Here is a 16,841-nt window from a genome sequence, read left to right on the forward strand (position 1 = left end):
TATATAAATATATGTATAGTATATCCTGCATATCCCAGACCAACCATGTCTCCACATACTCTCAAGTATATTGTCTATGATTTATGACTGGAGTACTGCTAATGATGCCGCATTCGTCTGATGCCAGCCGTGCCAGGCCACATTGCAAAGCCGCCTGGGAGTACGAGTATGCGGGTGTGTGTTTATATAAATAATATAATTCCTAAATGCCAAACACAGATGCAGATGCTGCCAATGCATACTACATAGATGATACCAGCTCGATTAGCATAGTGTCATTAGTGCGAAAGAAACTTTTACAATTTGAACTAAACCATGTATCACAAAATAGTTGCCAAACTTGTGGATTCTTCGACAACAATAACAATTGAGACATCTGTTTATTGCATTTTCCTACTTTTTTCCATTCTCTCTCTCTCTCATTTTGCTATTATGCGTGGGAAGCTGTGATAGAGGAGTAGAAAATGGAGGCTGCCTATCATTTGTCACATGCCAAGAGAGCAATAAAACGTTACGGAAAGCAAACATTGCCGGCTGTATGAATCACCATGGCTTTTGTGACGACATCACAACACATGCTGCTGCTGTTGCTGTCGTTGTGGGGGGCGCATAATATTTTGTTTAAGGTTATCTGTCGTCGGGGGCGCTCAACTCGCATTTGCTAAACTCATTGGCATGTCGCCAAAAATGTCGACGCCATATCCAGAGCCGCGTTTGCCCATTTGATTATATTAGTCATGCTTACAAAAAAAGCCATATGACGCTTGGGCAAACCAGTTAAGCCACCCTACCCAGCCCCTATCGTACAAGTTCCCCAAACTACCCAAGCAAAAAGCCAAAAACTCACACACATAAACACACACACACATAGAAGAGCCTTAGCTTTTACTATAGAACGTCAGTCGACCCTTATTTTATGAAACTACAACGAAAATTTCCACGCTTTGTAGACAAAAGCGGCTGGCAGAGGCGGTAAGAAGTTGCCGCCCTACGGCGCAGATAACGGCAGGCCAAACAAAAAGCTTTTCATTCATCAAAAATAATCAGGCGAGAGGGAGTGCAAGCGGGGCGAAGGCTCTAAGAAGTATGTGTGAGTGTGTGTGAACGCGTGTAGAGTCTGCGCTGCGCAAAATATCAAGAACTCAGTGTGTGTGTGTGTGTGTGTGCTATTTTTCGCCTACTTTATCGGAACATGACTATTTTGGATAGCCTCCCCCAAGTTACCACTTTTAGCGAACAGTCAACTTGACGAAGCTTCTCTTTCTATTCACGGTTTCTGCTTCTGCCTCTGCTTCTGCTGTTGCTGCTCATGTCGCTATTTCTATTTCTGTTCAGCTTGTGTCGTTGTCGCGCTGTCTTCAATTGCTGCTGCTGCTGCTGCTAGCGATTCATTCATGAAATTTGACAGTCTGACGTAGGGAAACAAACAAAGCCATTAAGCTTTTTATTTTAATTGGCCCGACGTTGTTGGCTATTTTTAGTCAGCGACAGCACGAAATCCAATTTGCAACTTATGATATGCCATTGTTGTTTAATCTTTTGCTGCGAAACAATTAAAATATAAACATTTTATGCAGAAAACTTGACTTATTTTCATAGTTGCTCGACTTTGGCTAGTATTACATTAATATAAATTCGTTAAACAAAAAATTGTTGAAATTGAATAATAATATTAATAATAGGTTTTACAATTTTCGCAATTAAAAGGATCATCAGCAGCACGCAGTCGAACTTCTCTGTCCCTCATGCGCTCGTCTTTTCCCTTCGCTTGCGCCTCTCACTCTCTCTCGCTCTTACTCACTTTCCCTCTCTGGTAACAGCTGTATGCCGAAGCTTTCGTCAAGTTATAGGCGAAAGCTCCTTGCGAATGCAATCCACATGGTAACAACATCCTTGAACAAAAGGATATGCGCGTGCTTTTGTGACCAGTACGCGACGTTAACTCATGGCATACACACACGGCAGCGGCAAAAACAGAGCGCGCACACCCAATACACACACAGACACTCAAACAGAAACAGAAACAGACACACGCATACATACGTACAACACTCACTCACGCACGCACACGCATACAGAGTGAAACAGAGTGTATTTGTATGTACATATTAAACAAAAATTAAAGCGCCAATTGTAAATGGCAATGAAGAATTTGCAATGAGTATCTGAAAATTGCAATTAATTGCAAGCGCTGGAATAAGAAAGGAAAACGAAACAAATCGCTGGTGAAAAGTGCAAGTGAAAAGTGCCTATAAGAAGCAGAAATTCACACACAAATACGCGCACACGCATACGCAAACAACACACACACACACACACACACATACGCACGCACACAAAGAGAACGTCATATGCCAGAGGCAGGCTGTCGCTTGGCAGGCACATTGACAGCAACAGCAACAAAGGAAGCACAAGGAGCAGCAGCAGCAGCAACGAGCAGCAACGGGAGTGAAAAGCATTTTGTGTATCCTATTTTGTGTGTGAGCGAGCGCGTGTCCATGTCCGTGTCCGTGCCCGTGTCCTTAGCCACAGCAGTAGCAATAGCAAACAACAACAGCAACAACAACAACAACAACAACAACAACAGCAATTACGGCGTGTAGTTGCTATAATGATAGATTTCAAAACAAAATTGAGCAAATTATCGTATAAAACGTGCCCCGGTTGGAAAATCTAAAAATAACACAACGATACATTCATAGCCAGCGTCTAATGCGCCATTGAAATCCTCGTCGTCGTCGTCGTCGTAGTCGCAGTCGTCCTCGTTGTCGAATTTCGGTGTCTGTTTCGGTGTCGAAGGCGATAACAAAATCCAAGTGCCGCTTGTGTTAGGCCCCCACAAAAAAAAGAACCAACTGACTTTAAATTATGCATGCACATTGATTTTCTGACGCGTCGTCATCGCCGTCGTCGTCGTCGCCGTCGTTGTCATTTTCGTTTTCCTCCTCATCGCTGTCAACATCATTATCAGCAACAGCAACAACAACAACAACAACAACAGCAACATTTGTAGGAACAACAACAATACCAATAACAACAACAACAACAACAGCCTCTGCCTATTGGCAATCTCATAAAGTCATTTCTCGTCCCACGTCCTGCCTGCGACGCATGTTATCAGCGGAACTGACGTCGTCGGCGTTGTTGAATGCGAGTTATCAGCGCACCAACGGCCTAACAAAAGGTAAGCATACACATACGCATAAGAGCAGCACTTACGAGCCACAAAATATTATGCATTCGCACAGTACGGCCAACGGGGCGTATGTGTAATATTTGTAGTCGAAAAGTATCGAGAGATACGTCGTGTACCATGACCATATTAATGAATGGCAAGGACTATTCAATACACGTATTGCGAGTAAAGAAAGTAATAAGCTTTACCGAATATTGAAAAATGTAGATCTACCTTTACTTCAAGTTATTTGTAACATCAACAATCAAGTTCGAAGTCAACTTTTTCCACAAACAATGCTGTAACTAATTTCTGTAGTAAAATATATTGGTTAAATGATTAATTGCGGTGTTATTGTTAGGTTAATTCTATGCATCACCGAACTCCGACAGGTAATTAGGACAAATCGATTCAGCAATGATTTCCAGCTGACGTATATTGATTGAAATGAAATCCTCTTGACTCGCTACAACTGCGTATTTTGAGCAGAGATTATTATCTGCTGCTTTACGAGTATTGATCATTTGCAGCTCGTATAGTTTGGTTTGTGTTGGAAAAAGGTCAGCGTATTTAATTAAAATGTCATAAAATACATTTACAGCTCATTTGACACGCTTATTAACACCCGCACATGCACTCATTAACACTCATTCAGACCCACGCTCTCTCGCACTTTGTACTATCCTCCCACTTACTGCATTTGCTGCGTCATTGTTGCCATTATATTTGCTTTTAATCTGATTTCAATTATAATTGCATTTTATAGCGCTAATGCGATTTGGCGTCCGCTCACTCACTGACTACTACTGCAGCTGCACATCCCCCATTCCTTCCTTGCCGCTTTGACCTCAGCTTGCAAGTCAAGTTCCACGTAATTCTTGTGCCTCCTTTTAATGCAATTTACTTGGCTGACAAGTTCTTAGAAACGCAGGAAGGCAGGCAGGCAGGCAGCCGAGAAGCAGCAGTGGTGGTAACAACAACGGTAACGGTAACTGGTACCGGAAATACAGTTATAAAATGTCAACAACAATGCAAACTCATGCCATGCAGTTTTACATTTCCGGTATGCAAGTTGCCCAATGACGGCGTTGACAAGAATTTTCCATAATCGTGTGTGTGTTAATATGTGTGTGGGTTTTGCTGACGTTGCTGTAACGATTTTACGACTTGATGTCATGCATTCAGCAACAACAACACCAACAACAACAGCAATAAGAGCGACCACAGTAAGAACAATAATAATACTCGTGGAAACTAACCGCAACACCCACACTCAACATGCAATATTGGATGGGTCGCAGTTTTTCAGTTTATATAGTAGTTCGCTATTAAGCCAAACCAAATTGCATTAATTATACAAATTGTTGGCACATTATAAATAACCATGCAGTTTGCATATGGAGCACGAGTATTGTTTGCCAATGCAAACTATTCGCCTCTTGCTCGATCCCACTTTTATGGACTTTAAATGAATCGCTTTTGGGTTCATAAAAACCACGCTCAAACCATTTGGGCTATAAACAATCGAGTTCATAAAGAAATAAAATGTAATGTGAATACAATGAAGAGAATTATAATTTACAAAGGATAATAGCAAAATTATTGCATTGCCTTTGCATGGCGATTGTATGTAGGATTGAAATTGTGAGCTAGATCAATTTAGCTTGATAATTACAGAAGCATTGCTTAACGTATTTTGTAATGAAGAAAAGGTTTTTGATTTACTTGTAATAGCTTTAATTAAAAGCATAATGTGTTACAAATTTACAAAATTCAGAAACAATAAAAGTTCGTTATTCTATTTTTGAAACCTTCAATTAAAATCTTAGTCTTAAGAATACTGAAAGCAATGAAAGACAAGCACTAAAAAACTTCCTACATCTACCTTTTTTCACCTGCAGATGAGGCTTGCCTGTCAACGACATTTGGAAAGTGCAGAACAACAACCGAAGCAGCAGCAACCGCAGCGGCAACAACCACACCAACGACAATATCAGCAGCAGCAGCAATGACCAAGCAATTGACAACAACAACTGCAACAAATGCGGCGTCTAGCATAACACAAGCGGCAAATTTGGCGCCCACGGTTATCTCGCCGACAACAACCGTGGCAACACCAACCATAGCAGCCGCATCGACAACAGCAACAACAACAACAATAACGGAGGGAGCATTGACTGCAACAATAACAACAACCACAGAAACAACAAAAACCCAGTCTCAAGCACAGCCAACAATAGCAACAAAGACCACAAGTGCAACAAAAGCAGCATCAACAACATCAACAACCACAACAGCATCTGCATCTGCCTCAGCGTCGGCATCAAGCGATGCCAGCGGCCGTTCAGCGGCTTTGGAACGTGCTTACGTCCACGATGTGTACGAGCATTGCGAGGAGCCAACGCGACCGCCGCGTCCCCGAGTGGCACAATTTCTGGGCAACTTGGAGCCCGGGTCGGTGGTCTGCGACGTAGGTTGCGGCAGTGGGCGTTATCTTACACAGTGTAATCCTGCTATATGCACCATTGGCATAGATCGTTGCTATCGCTTGAGCAAGGCAGCCCATGAGAAGGGCGGTGAGGTGAGTAAATGTCATGAACGCAATGAAATTGTAATTGATGTCAGCAAATTACTCACTCTAGACAGGTGTGTCAGTATTAGGGGTATGTGGTTGCACACACACACACATATTTCTTGGAAAGCCCGCAATTGTTCATTGCTCTCTCTCTCTCTTTCTCCCTCTATTACTCTATCTCTCTTTCTCTGCTCTTTGCTTTCCTTTTCCGTTGCTGCATTGCTTGGCCATACAATTGACCCATTTTGCCTCAACGAGCAAACACAGTTGCCGTATTCAAATATTGGCCAGAGCCCAGTGCTCTAGTTGCCCGAGTTACTCGAGTGCTTCAGCTCCAGCAGCAGCAGCAGCAGCTGCCCCGGACATGACTCCCCATCCCCCAGTGGCCCCGTTGCCATTATTGCAACGCATAAATTATGCTTATCATTGAAATTATTTGCACATGTTCTCTGTTATTGCCAGCGTTGAGCTTTAATGCCCACATAATTGCAATGGCCAACAATGGAGCCATAAAATGAGCAACGTTTTGGTCATTAGAGAGCACTGTAATAAACTGCAGCCGTCGCTGCTGCAACTGCGAATTGCATTCAGCTTGTCGCTTCAATCGATACTCGGTCACAGTCTGGGGAATTGACACAACTTTCTTGGCAAGAGTCAAATTAATTTAAGATTTATTTTTCCGTTCGAAAAAGTTCAACACTTTAATAAATATCAATAGTTAAATTCGTGCAAGCTTTATTTTGCTCAAGTTTTGCACAAAAACATTGTAATTAATTCGGTTGACTGTAGTAAAATGAAATGAATGAAAGAAAGTTGCGCTAACTATTTTCCTCTCATAAATCGAAAGTTTTAAGTTTACAACGAAGTCAACTTTTATGTAATATGCAACGTATTTATGTTGTTTCATTTTATTGTTAATGTTATTGTTATTGTTTTGGAGCAACCCAACATTTGCTTTTATTTATTACGGCGAACAATAAATTGTGCTCTCCAGTTGCTCCCAGAAGTATGCAATGCTTTTTGCAATAATCTATTACAAACGCTTCGTTTCGTTTCGCTTCGCTTTGCTTATTTATGGTGCCATTTCCAGGCAAGAAATGCCATTTTCTAAGAACTGCATAGTATTCCTTATTCCTTAGCCCCCATAGCACCTTATTCACAGTTCTCTATCCTCCGCCTTTTCACCCTAGGCTCAGTTGCAGGCATTTTTCGCATTTAAATTGCATTTACTTGTGGCATTGCGTGGGATTGAACTTCGCATGTAATGACGGCGAGAACGCAAACGAGGACAACGACGACGACGACGACGACTTAGTTGCCTGTTGGCTTGGCACAATGGCATTGCAAATGGTTTGCTAGGGTTGCCAGGGTTACCAAAGCTGGTTACATGCCACACGCTGCAAAGTGCTTTCATTTATTTAATAACCGGCCCCATTATCATTATCTTGGCTGGACAAGTAACGCAATGTGTCTATGATTGCCTGATTGTTACAATTGCCGAGTCCTTGACATTTTAATGGATGCCATTAATAACAATTATATGCGTTTTATTTGCAATTCTTGTTTGGCATTATGGACAAACCAATCGAATCAAAAGACAATTCAGTTAGCAGCACTTTAAAGTTATTAGATTCGATCTAAAGTTTTGGAAGACGAGAAAGCCAGAGATTGCATTTTGAAATATTTCATTTAAATATGATATGATTTTACCAGATTGCCTGCTTGGAGCAGCAAAAGTTTTCACCCCAATTCAATTTAATGCATCTCAAAGTATGTCAAATTTGAGTTTATTTAATTCTGATGACATGCAATATGTGTGCGCTAGCATTAAGTAAACTCAAATGCAGAAAATTCAGAAACGCACAAGTGAGTCACGTGACTTGCAAGCGAATGCACTTTGCTGTATGTGAAAATACAACAAGAACAAGAACAACAACATCAACGACAGAGAAAACACGCAAAATATATACAACAAGTTTTGTGGAAAACCAATTTAAGTTTTGCTTCAAACTGTTGTATCTGCTCTCTGCTGATGGAAACTTTCAGAGTATGCAGGCTGGCAGGCTGGCAACTTTGATTTCTCAACTCGTGCATGGCCTGATTTACTATAATTTTGTAAAGCAATAAACTGCCAAGTGGGACAGACTGACTATGCAGCAGACATTTAGCCTGGCCGCAAAACCAAAATAACATGCACACAACCTGCAGGCGAGAGCTCATAAATTGCTTCCCTACGAAATGACGCATAAAAAAAGAAAGAAAGAAAACGAAACATAAAAAACGGCATTGCAAATGCAAAAGCAAAGCGAGAGCAGCTGGATTCGCTGCTCTTCAAAATGAAATCTTTCAGCTGGTCGTGCGCCAGATGAGTGCTTTCAACCAGACAGACAGAACAGAAAGAACTGCAGAACTTTCGCCTTATTTTACCTGTTTGCTTGTGGTTCGTTTAAGCGCCATTTAAATAAGCTGCAGGCCAAGAAGGCCAACACAAAAGTGCATACATAAGTGCACACTACATACATAAGTATATTTTCAGTCACTGTGCTCAGTTTTTTCGTTTTTTTTTTTTTATTTTGTTGCATTCTTTCGGTCCGTCAGTTTGCCTTTGCTGTGCAGAGCTGTGCTTTGGCCTCATTAGTGTGCACCGTGGCGTATGCGTAACATGTTCCACCTGACACTCGCGCAGCGACAACGACAACAACAACAACAACGACGAAGCGCTTGCATTGAAAACCTGTCAACATAAATTTCTAAAGCGTAATGTGACCGACCAGTGTGACATTACACACCCACAAAGCGAATTTATGTATGTATGTATGCGGTGCACAGAAGAAAAATGGCAACTGCTATAAATACAGTTTGTAAAGAGCATAGAGAAAATGTGAACATGTTCACCATTCATCTGCCATCCATAGCAAACAAATACTGTCGGGGGGAAGGGATATAGCAAAAAAAAAAAAAAAAAACTAGACAACTTGAATGCTGTTTGAATAAAGAACTAAAACCCAAAGCGAGTGTGATGCATTTTTTATTCTGCTGCGTTTTATATAAATGCAAATGTCTGCATGCTTCGCTCGCATGCTCCTAAGTAGACAGTATAGTTTTTTATGACCTGCTTTCTGTTCTCTGCACGGCGCTCAACTTTCCCCGTGCTGAATGCCAATCAAGAAAAGTTTAAAGAGTCCATAACATAGTTTTGCTTATATTTCAAACAAATGCATATACAAGGAGCACTTTAAATGAATGCGGCAATAAATCAAACATTGATGGAAGTTTTTATTAAAATATTATTTACGATTGAGGTCAATTTATTGCTGTCAAAAATTATGATGATATCAGCTTCAACTGTGCAACTGACAACTCATTTAATTCGCTTATTAAGAGTCGCACAAACACTTATCTTAATTGATATTTTGTGGTACAAAGAAGAAAAGCAGTTTTTCTCTGGCTTGACTTGCGACGTCTGTTGCATAGGCCCTTCAGCTGAGATTGCCAACAAGCATTGCACCTGGACAGCTGCTCAGCGTGCTGAGGAGGAAAACGAAAATGAATGAGAGAAAACAGCAGAAGAATTTCTTTTTTTTTTATTCGGTGGGTCAAGGTTGTAAATTTTGCAGTTGCACAAACACACACACACACAATCACACACCTACACCAAGCGCAAAATGCTATCAGCATTATTGCAACGTACAATTCATATTTGCCGAACGTGTAAAAAAAAGTGTTTTATTTTATGGTTATCTGCACTATTATGTTTTTCAAATGATGAGATATATTTTTTGCAAAATAGAGCATGGAAACCGCAAAACGCACGCTTCCTTCCTTCCGTCCCGTGGGATCTTTATTAACTGTCAGGGAATGCAATTGAAAGTCATTTATGTGAACATTTAAAATGTGACTGGAAATGATTGAGCAGCGATACAAGTACGTGTTGTAGGAAATGCCAATCCTATTACACGTTACCACCCACATACTTACACACACACATAGACTGTGCAGTTGAAGAGTTTTGTTTATTTCCTTTTTGTGTGGCTTAAATAAAACTATCAGCACTGGCCGTGACATGAAAATGAATATAAATGACGCACATATAACAGCAACGCAAATAGCAGAGCTGGAGCAACAACATGCTAACAACTTACACAAACACCCTCACATCAGTACGAACACACCGCAGCGTTAGGTAAGGTCAGTTTTGTTGGCCCACATTTAAACTAAAAAAAAAAAGAACCCGTCATCAACTTTTTCAATTGGAATAAACCAAAGTAAGAGCTGAACTATCAGTGAGTGTGTGCCTCACACTTCACACTAGCAAATTGAGTAAACCAACTGCCAATTTTCATCAGGCGAACGCGTTAACCAAATACCAAATTGTTGCTACTGCCATCGACAACGACAACGACACCGAGGAGTCCTTATTCTAGCTCCTGTCAAACTGATTTCAACGCCCTCAGCTCCACTTTTGCTGCACACGCACGAAAATTAAATTAAATTTCAATTTGAAAATCATTTACTGCCGCATTATATTAAAAGCTATCCATTTATATAGCGTAAAAACTGCAATTAAAATCAATTGACTTAAAAGATTCAATAACGTAAATTCTATACATTTTTTTCACATGTGAAACGACAACAACAAACAAAACCCCGGCTGAAGATAAATATTTTAATGTTATTGATTTAATGGGGCAACGATTAAATTTAAATGGGCTTTTACACGAAATGCTATATTAATTACAACATTGTGGCAAATGTCGCCGTTTTATAAATACCTCAAGCAATCAATAATCGTAATACCCAATGGTTTGTTGTTGTTATAGGTCAAGTAAAAGGAAAGTTTTCTGTCCATATCTTGTCAGTTACGTTAATGATGCCTATTAGGAAGCTCAAAAGGGAAAGAATAGATTCTTGGAAACTAGTTGATATATTTGTAATATCCAAGAGTCAGTAAAAATATAAATAAAAATGTTTTTTACCGCATCCCATTGCTCGAAAGGATTCATGCTTCATAGCAACTAAATTGTGTAATATATTATTTGCTTATGCTTTAATTTGACGTTCCACTCGTTGAGCTCTTGGCAAGGAGTATTAACAAAAACGCCGCAATAAAATTACGGTTGCATCTCTGGCATTTCACTGGTTGGTTACTTAACCATGACTTCTTACCCCAATGCGTTGCAAAAGCGTGTTTGCTGCAGCTTGCACAATTTTTATTGCATACTTTGCGGGTTGCCCTAGAAGTTTGCAAAGCTGAGAATGGGGTTCGTATTACTTAAGGGATCTGCAACGACATCACTGCGAAAATGTGCGTGGGCTTGTGGCAGCGTCTGAGTGTGTGTGTGTGTGTGTGTGTTCTGCTTTGACGTGGGCGCCTTTTGGGTTATTTAATTGGCTCGCTGCAACTGCAGTTCGTTATTTATAGCACAGCATATTTCCCTTGTGCATTCACTTAATCATAATCATGTTGTGCTCTTTTTGGCCCACAGGTGGCGCTGTGCGACAATCTGGAGCTGCCCTTTCGTGACGATAGCTTCGATGCGGTTCTCTCGTTGGCCGTGGTGCATCACTTTGCCACCACCGAGCGTCGCGTGCGTGCACTCAGGGAGCTGGCGCGTATCCTGCGCATTGGCGGCCGTGTGGTTATCACTGTGTGGGCACTGGAGCAGCGACATCGGCGTTTCGAGTCGCAGGACGTCCTTATACCCTGGCAGCCGCCCAAGAATCGCACCTACTCCTACTCCTATTCCGACGAGGATGACGATGACTATTTACCGCCCTATCACGCCTACACGGAGGACTCGACCAACTCCAGTCGGTCGGCGGGCGATGGCGACAGTTCGAGTCTAAGCTCATCCTCACCGGGCGAGTCCTGCTATAGCTTTGTACGTCGTGCATTACAAGTAAGTTATTAACATACACTTGCGTCTTTTCAAAGTAAACTACAACTCTTTTGTTATTACAGAAACTTGCTGGTGGTCGTCGTCATGCTTGGTTCCTGGACTCGTGGGCATCCAAGGAGACGCGTAACGACAGTAGTCTGGACTATGAGGACGCCAAGGATCTGCCAATTGAGCTACGGCGCCTCGAAGACTTTGAAGACTTTCCCGATCCGCCGCTCTCTGCAGGTTTGAAATCTCGCAGTCTCGGCAGCATTCTGCAAACGCCGCCGCGTCAAATCGTACGCTCTCGCTCCAGTGTTCCGAGTCTCGGTGGTCCGCTTGTGCCCTGCGAGACAAAAGCCAGCGCATCAGCTGCTCTGTTGCTGAATGCACCCGAGACGCAACTCAATGGCCGGCACTCGCCGACGCCCACGGGCACAGGCAGTGCGGGTAGCACGCTCAGCCGGCGTCCCAAGCTGATTAAGCAGAAGCAGTCGCTGTGCGATGATGACAACAGCAGCATCCAAGAGCCGCCAAGTGTGCCCACCACAAATGCCAACGCCCCGTTTCAAATGCTCAGCAGCTATAACAGCGCTAGCGGCGCCGTCAGCAGCAGTCTCTATACACACAACAGCCCACAGCCCGGTTCCTCGACAGCATCACCACCAACCGGCATCGAAGCGAGCGAGTCTCCTGCGGCGCCTACCACGAACTTGAGCGGCTCGCTGCGCAAACAGAGTTCGCTAAACGAAGAGCTGATGGCGGGCAATCGTCTGCGGGAAAAAGAACGCGTACGTAAACGCATCCAGAAGCAGACCTCACTCAATGAGGCCTTTCTCTGTCGCTCGGCATTGTTCTCCAAACGACTGCAGATGATTCGCGATGGCTTCACCACGAAAATCAAGAGCTCCACGGGCAGTCTGGAGCGTGTGACCAAAACGGGCATCACCAAGCTCATGCAGAATATCAAGAACGCTCCATCAACCCAAGGGCAACCCGCGACACCACATCAGCAACAACAGCAGCAGGGGAACAACAACAACAAGCAGCAGCAGTTAGCATCACCCGCGTCGCACACACAACCGCATCAGCATTACCATCATCATCATCATCTGTCCAGCAATGCGGGCAGCTTGTTTCCCGCCCATCTCCTGTTGTCCAGCACATCGAGTGGCCCCGTGAGCTATTGCAGCATTGTCGACTGCAGTGCGGCCAATATTTGCCAATGCAGCGCCTATCAGCAGGAGTGCGTTGCCTGTGCCGACAGCGAGCAGGGAAATGCACGTCGACACTCGCGGGAATCGGGCTCGGACTCATCGAAGGACAGCAGCCTACAATCGGACACTAGCATTGAGTCGGAAGATAGCTTCGCCTCGGTCATCTTCATACCGAAGCCCGAGCAGCATCAGCAGCAACTCAACTATCAGCAACAGCATCAAAACTCCAGCTCTAGCAACTCCAGTTCCAGCAATGGCGCTGCTGCTGCCCAAGCGGCACTTGCGGCCGGTGCCACGGCAACGATAGCAACAAACAACACCACAACAGCCACGGTGCGATTGCTGCCTACGAATTCAGTGCCAACCTCACCGCTCATCATGCCCTGTCCGCCGACGCCCGCCCATTCGCCAGCTGCAATTCAGGGCACTGTGACGTCGCCGCCACAGTCGACGGCAGCTGTTACGGCTGCGATGGCCATGTTGACGCCAGCCGCGAAGCCGGCACGTTTCAGCTTCGACGAGGCACACATCAAGGAGCAGCGGGAGCAACAGCAGCCAACAGCAGCAACTCTAGCTTCAACAACAATTGCAGCAGTTGCAGCAACCACCTCAGTAACAACAACAAGAACAGCAGCAGCTACAACAACAGCAACTCCTACAGCTGCTGCCATAACCGTTGTCACAACAGCAGCTCCCATGGCTGCTCACAAGATCACGCGCCAAACAATACGCGAGATGCCGCCCATACCCAAGTTCCGCAAACAACAGTCGCTGCAACTGCAACGTCCCAGCTTTCCGATTGTGCGACGCGCCTCGGGCTCCGGTATGGCGGGCAGCAGCTCCAAGCTGCTCTCGCTGGAGCTGTTTAATCCGGCCACCGATGATCTGGACAGCGATTCCAGTGAGCCCTCCTCCCCGGACTCCATTGACAGTGTCATCAGCGCACCGCGCTCCGCACAACTGCTCTCGGCGCCCAGCACTGAGGCAGGCGGCAAGTCCAGCGATGAATCGGACACGGCGCTGGCGCAATTTCGCGGCGAGCTGCACATTAACAATGCCACAACCAACGGCAATGACATCATACTCAACGCGGACAGTGCTCCATTGTTGCCAGAGAAGCGTGAAACGAGTCAGGCACAACGGCCGCTGGATTGCAATGAGTTTGCCGAAAAGTTGACGGCGCAACTGCAACGTGAACTGGATGACAAATGCAATCGAGCCGAATGCCGCAGTTTGGATGGCATTGGAGACATCGGCGAGTTTCTCAACGGCGGCCGAAGCTCTAAGAAGCGTTCCAATGGGGATTTGAGTGCATTGCGCGATGAGCTGCGAGAACGTCGCCTGATGCTCGCCAATCTGTCCACGCAACACAGTCTACAGCAATCGCCGGTGTCTTCTTCAACTTCCTCGTTGTCCTCACAGACGCGCAGCTTTACTATACATGAGGAGCAGGAGGGCGAGGAGGAAGATGAGGAGAATGAGCGAAGCTATACGCTGGGCATCTACGAGCACTGCAAGGTCTCCAAGTTCAACTACAAGCGCAATCGCAACTACAATCTCAATGCCGAGACGGCGTATCTGCTGCAAGAAGATGGGGACAGCGATCAGCGCGATGATGATGATCGTAAGTACAATGAAATATTACTCAAGCACAGCCTTCATTGATGATTCACTTTTGTGTCAGACATTCGGGAAGAAGACGAGGATGCCGAGGCGCTGGAGGCACGTGGCGGAGATCAGCTCGGCGCTGGCATGCATGAGTATGGCCAGCGACGCCGAAACTTTGGTTCCATCAAGTCCATGACATCGAGCGGATCCAGTTCGACGGAAACGGTGTCGACCACATCGCAGCCACCGCAATCACTGCAGCAGCGCGCCTCCATCGAGTCCCTGGAGCACTCGAATAGCTCAACAGCCTCACTGGATAGCCCCTCACAGGGTGGCGGGGCGACCACACATCATCGTTTCTATCACGTCTTTCGCGAGGGTGAATTGGATGCACTGATCAATCACCATGTGGCCAGTCTGCATATTGTTAGCTCGTACTATGAGCGTGCGAGTTGGTGTGTTGTAGCCGAGAAGGTGCAGGTGTGGACGATTTAAGTTAAGAACCTATGATCTATACTACTTATGTTAAGAAAATTGAGAACAAATATTGCAAAAAAAACAAAAACAAAAACATTGGACAACAAAAACCCAATAAGTCTCTGAAGCCCCCAAAGGAATTGTTAAATTTAGTCTTTATTACTAGTTGAGAGAAACAAGAAGGAGTAGAAAAGAACAAAAGAAACGCAAAATTCTAGCACTAAACTTAAGTAATCGTAACATAACGACTCTTGCTTAGGGTTGCCAGGCCTGCTCAACGGCAGGGCTGCCGCACTGCATTGAAATTCAATTTCAAGTAAACCGTTTAGTTATTAAGCGCAAATCGACGACGCAAACGAAACAACGCAAAATTAATATTACAACAATCTATTTACAACGACTATCATCTTTGATTTTAATCAGCTTTCAAACTCGTTTCATTTTATAAATTCTTTCTATTATTCTAATTTTTATTCAAGCTCATAGAATACGTCCATTTGCAACGTGACATACAAATAAACAAAAATAATAATGTTATAGAAAAATCTAATTAAGAAGTTGAAATGAAAATTGCTTTAACTGAATCAGATAGAAAAATGCTAAAAATCATATCTAGCGACATCTATAGTATACCAAAGCTTTATACACATAAAACAAAAAAGAAAAGAAATTATAAACAAAATGCCATCTAGCTAACAAAAATTCATAACAAATAATACGAGAGCAAATCAATACGTAAGTTTTTGAATATCAATAATTGCATTTAAAACGATATAAGAGAAATGCAATGCAAGAGTAATCAAAAGGGGCAATTTGCAAAACCTACAAATATTTTGCGTACCTGTTCTCAAGCTCACAACAATAATTGTATAACAATTTCAATAATTTTGTAATATTCGTAACTTGATATTTGATATATTGCACTTATTTGTTTCCCCTAAATAAGAAAACCAAAAAACAAAAACGAAACACTTCCCAAACGGCCAACAAATCCAAAACACAAGTAAGCATAATTCTATGTTAATACTATTTTTTTCACCTAAGGCGATGTTATTTCAAAAATAACGCAAGTTTTCAATAAATACATATATTACGACTGTACATGTGTTTTTTAGATAGCTAAACTAAACTTTATACCGTGCAATATTAGAAAATGAAATGTTGAAATGAACTTATTAAAAGGCAACTTCAGAACACAATGAAATCGATTTGTAACTTCGTATATACGCTCGACATGCTGAATATGTATTTACGAAACGTTATATATGGATACATAATTAAAATTATGTAATTTGAAAATACGTATTATGTATTTGCACAACCCACACAGAGATTGACACAACAGCTGCAACAAGTAACATACACTACCAGACAAATTCAATAACTTAAAAAAACATTTGTTATGCATAAAAAAGATACATTAAATAAACTAAAAATACAAATACTTACAAAATTTAAATCAAATTTGTTTTTAAATCGAAATGATGGTTTGGCACCACTTTCCGTGATTGAGTGGCAGCACTTTTGAGCATTTTTAAATTATTGGCAGCACTCGCGCACTTGTTTAATATCGATAAATTGAATTGGAAATCAACACGGTGTGACCGTTTTAAGTGCATTGTATTCATTTTGAAATCAAATTAAAAAATAACGGAAAAGTAAATATTTCGTAAATCTAAATATTATATTACACAAATTTCTGGTTTTCATATGTGCCCTTTGCAAAAGTCCACAGGCACACCATTAAACACTTACCGAAGCACTGTAGAGCTCGTAAATCGGGTCGCCGTTGTAATGGCGGGAATGCTGCAAATTGCATTTCCCTGTTTTTAAAAGTCCAAAAGCAAAATGATGTTTGGCACAATTCCAAATGTACATGCATTATAGATAGCATAATTAGTAATATCAAT

At 42.8% G+C, this 16,841-nt stretch overlaps 2 protein-coding genes across 2 annotated transcripts in view; one reads left to right on the forward strand and one right to left on the reverse strand.

The window, feature by feature from the left end:
* LOC132784544 (cardioacceleratory peptide receptor) overlaps positions 1–16,777 on the reverse strand; it is a 67,634-nt gene extending 50,857 nt beyond the window's left edge. The window contains exon 1 of the mRNA XM_060790227.1: positions 16,687–16,777. The gene's annotated coding sequence lies outside the window, so the exon portion shown is untranslated. The remainder of the gene's footprint in view (positions 1–16,686) is intronic.
* On the forward strand, positions 1,940–15,025 carry LOC132786213 (platelet binding protein GspB). Its single transcript, XM_060792676.1, has 5 exons — positions 1,940–3,184; positions 5,077–5,756; positions 11,237–11,650; positions 11,713–14,470; positions 14,531–15,025. The coding sequence occupies exons 1-5, from the start codon at positions 3,112–3,114 to the stop codon at positions 14,947–14,949; spliced, it is 4,344 nt and encodes a 1,447-aa protein (XP_060648659.1). The 5' UTR covers positions 1,940–3,111; the 3' UTR covers positions 14,950–15,025.
* Positions 16,778–16,841: the final 64 nt, after the last annotated feature.

Source organism: Drosophila nasuta, chromosome 2R (genome assembly GCF_023558535.2).
Source record: "Drosophila nasuta strain 15112-1781.00 chromosome 2R, ASM2355853v1, whole genome shotgun sequence".
Taxonomy (NCBI): domain Eukaryota; kingdom Metazoa; phylum Arthropoda; class Insecta; order Diptera; family Drosophilidae; genus Drosophila; species Drosophila nasuta.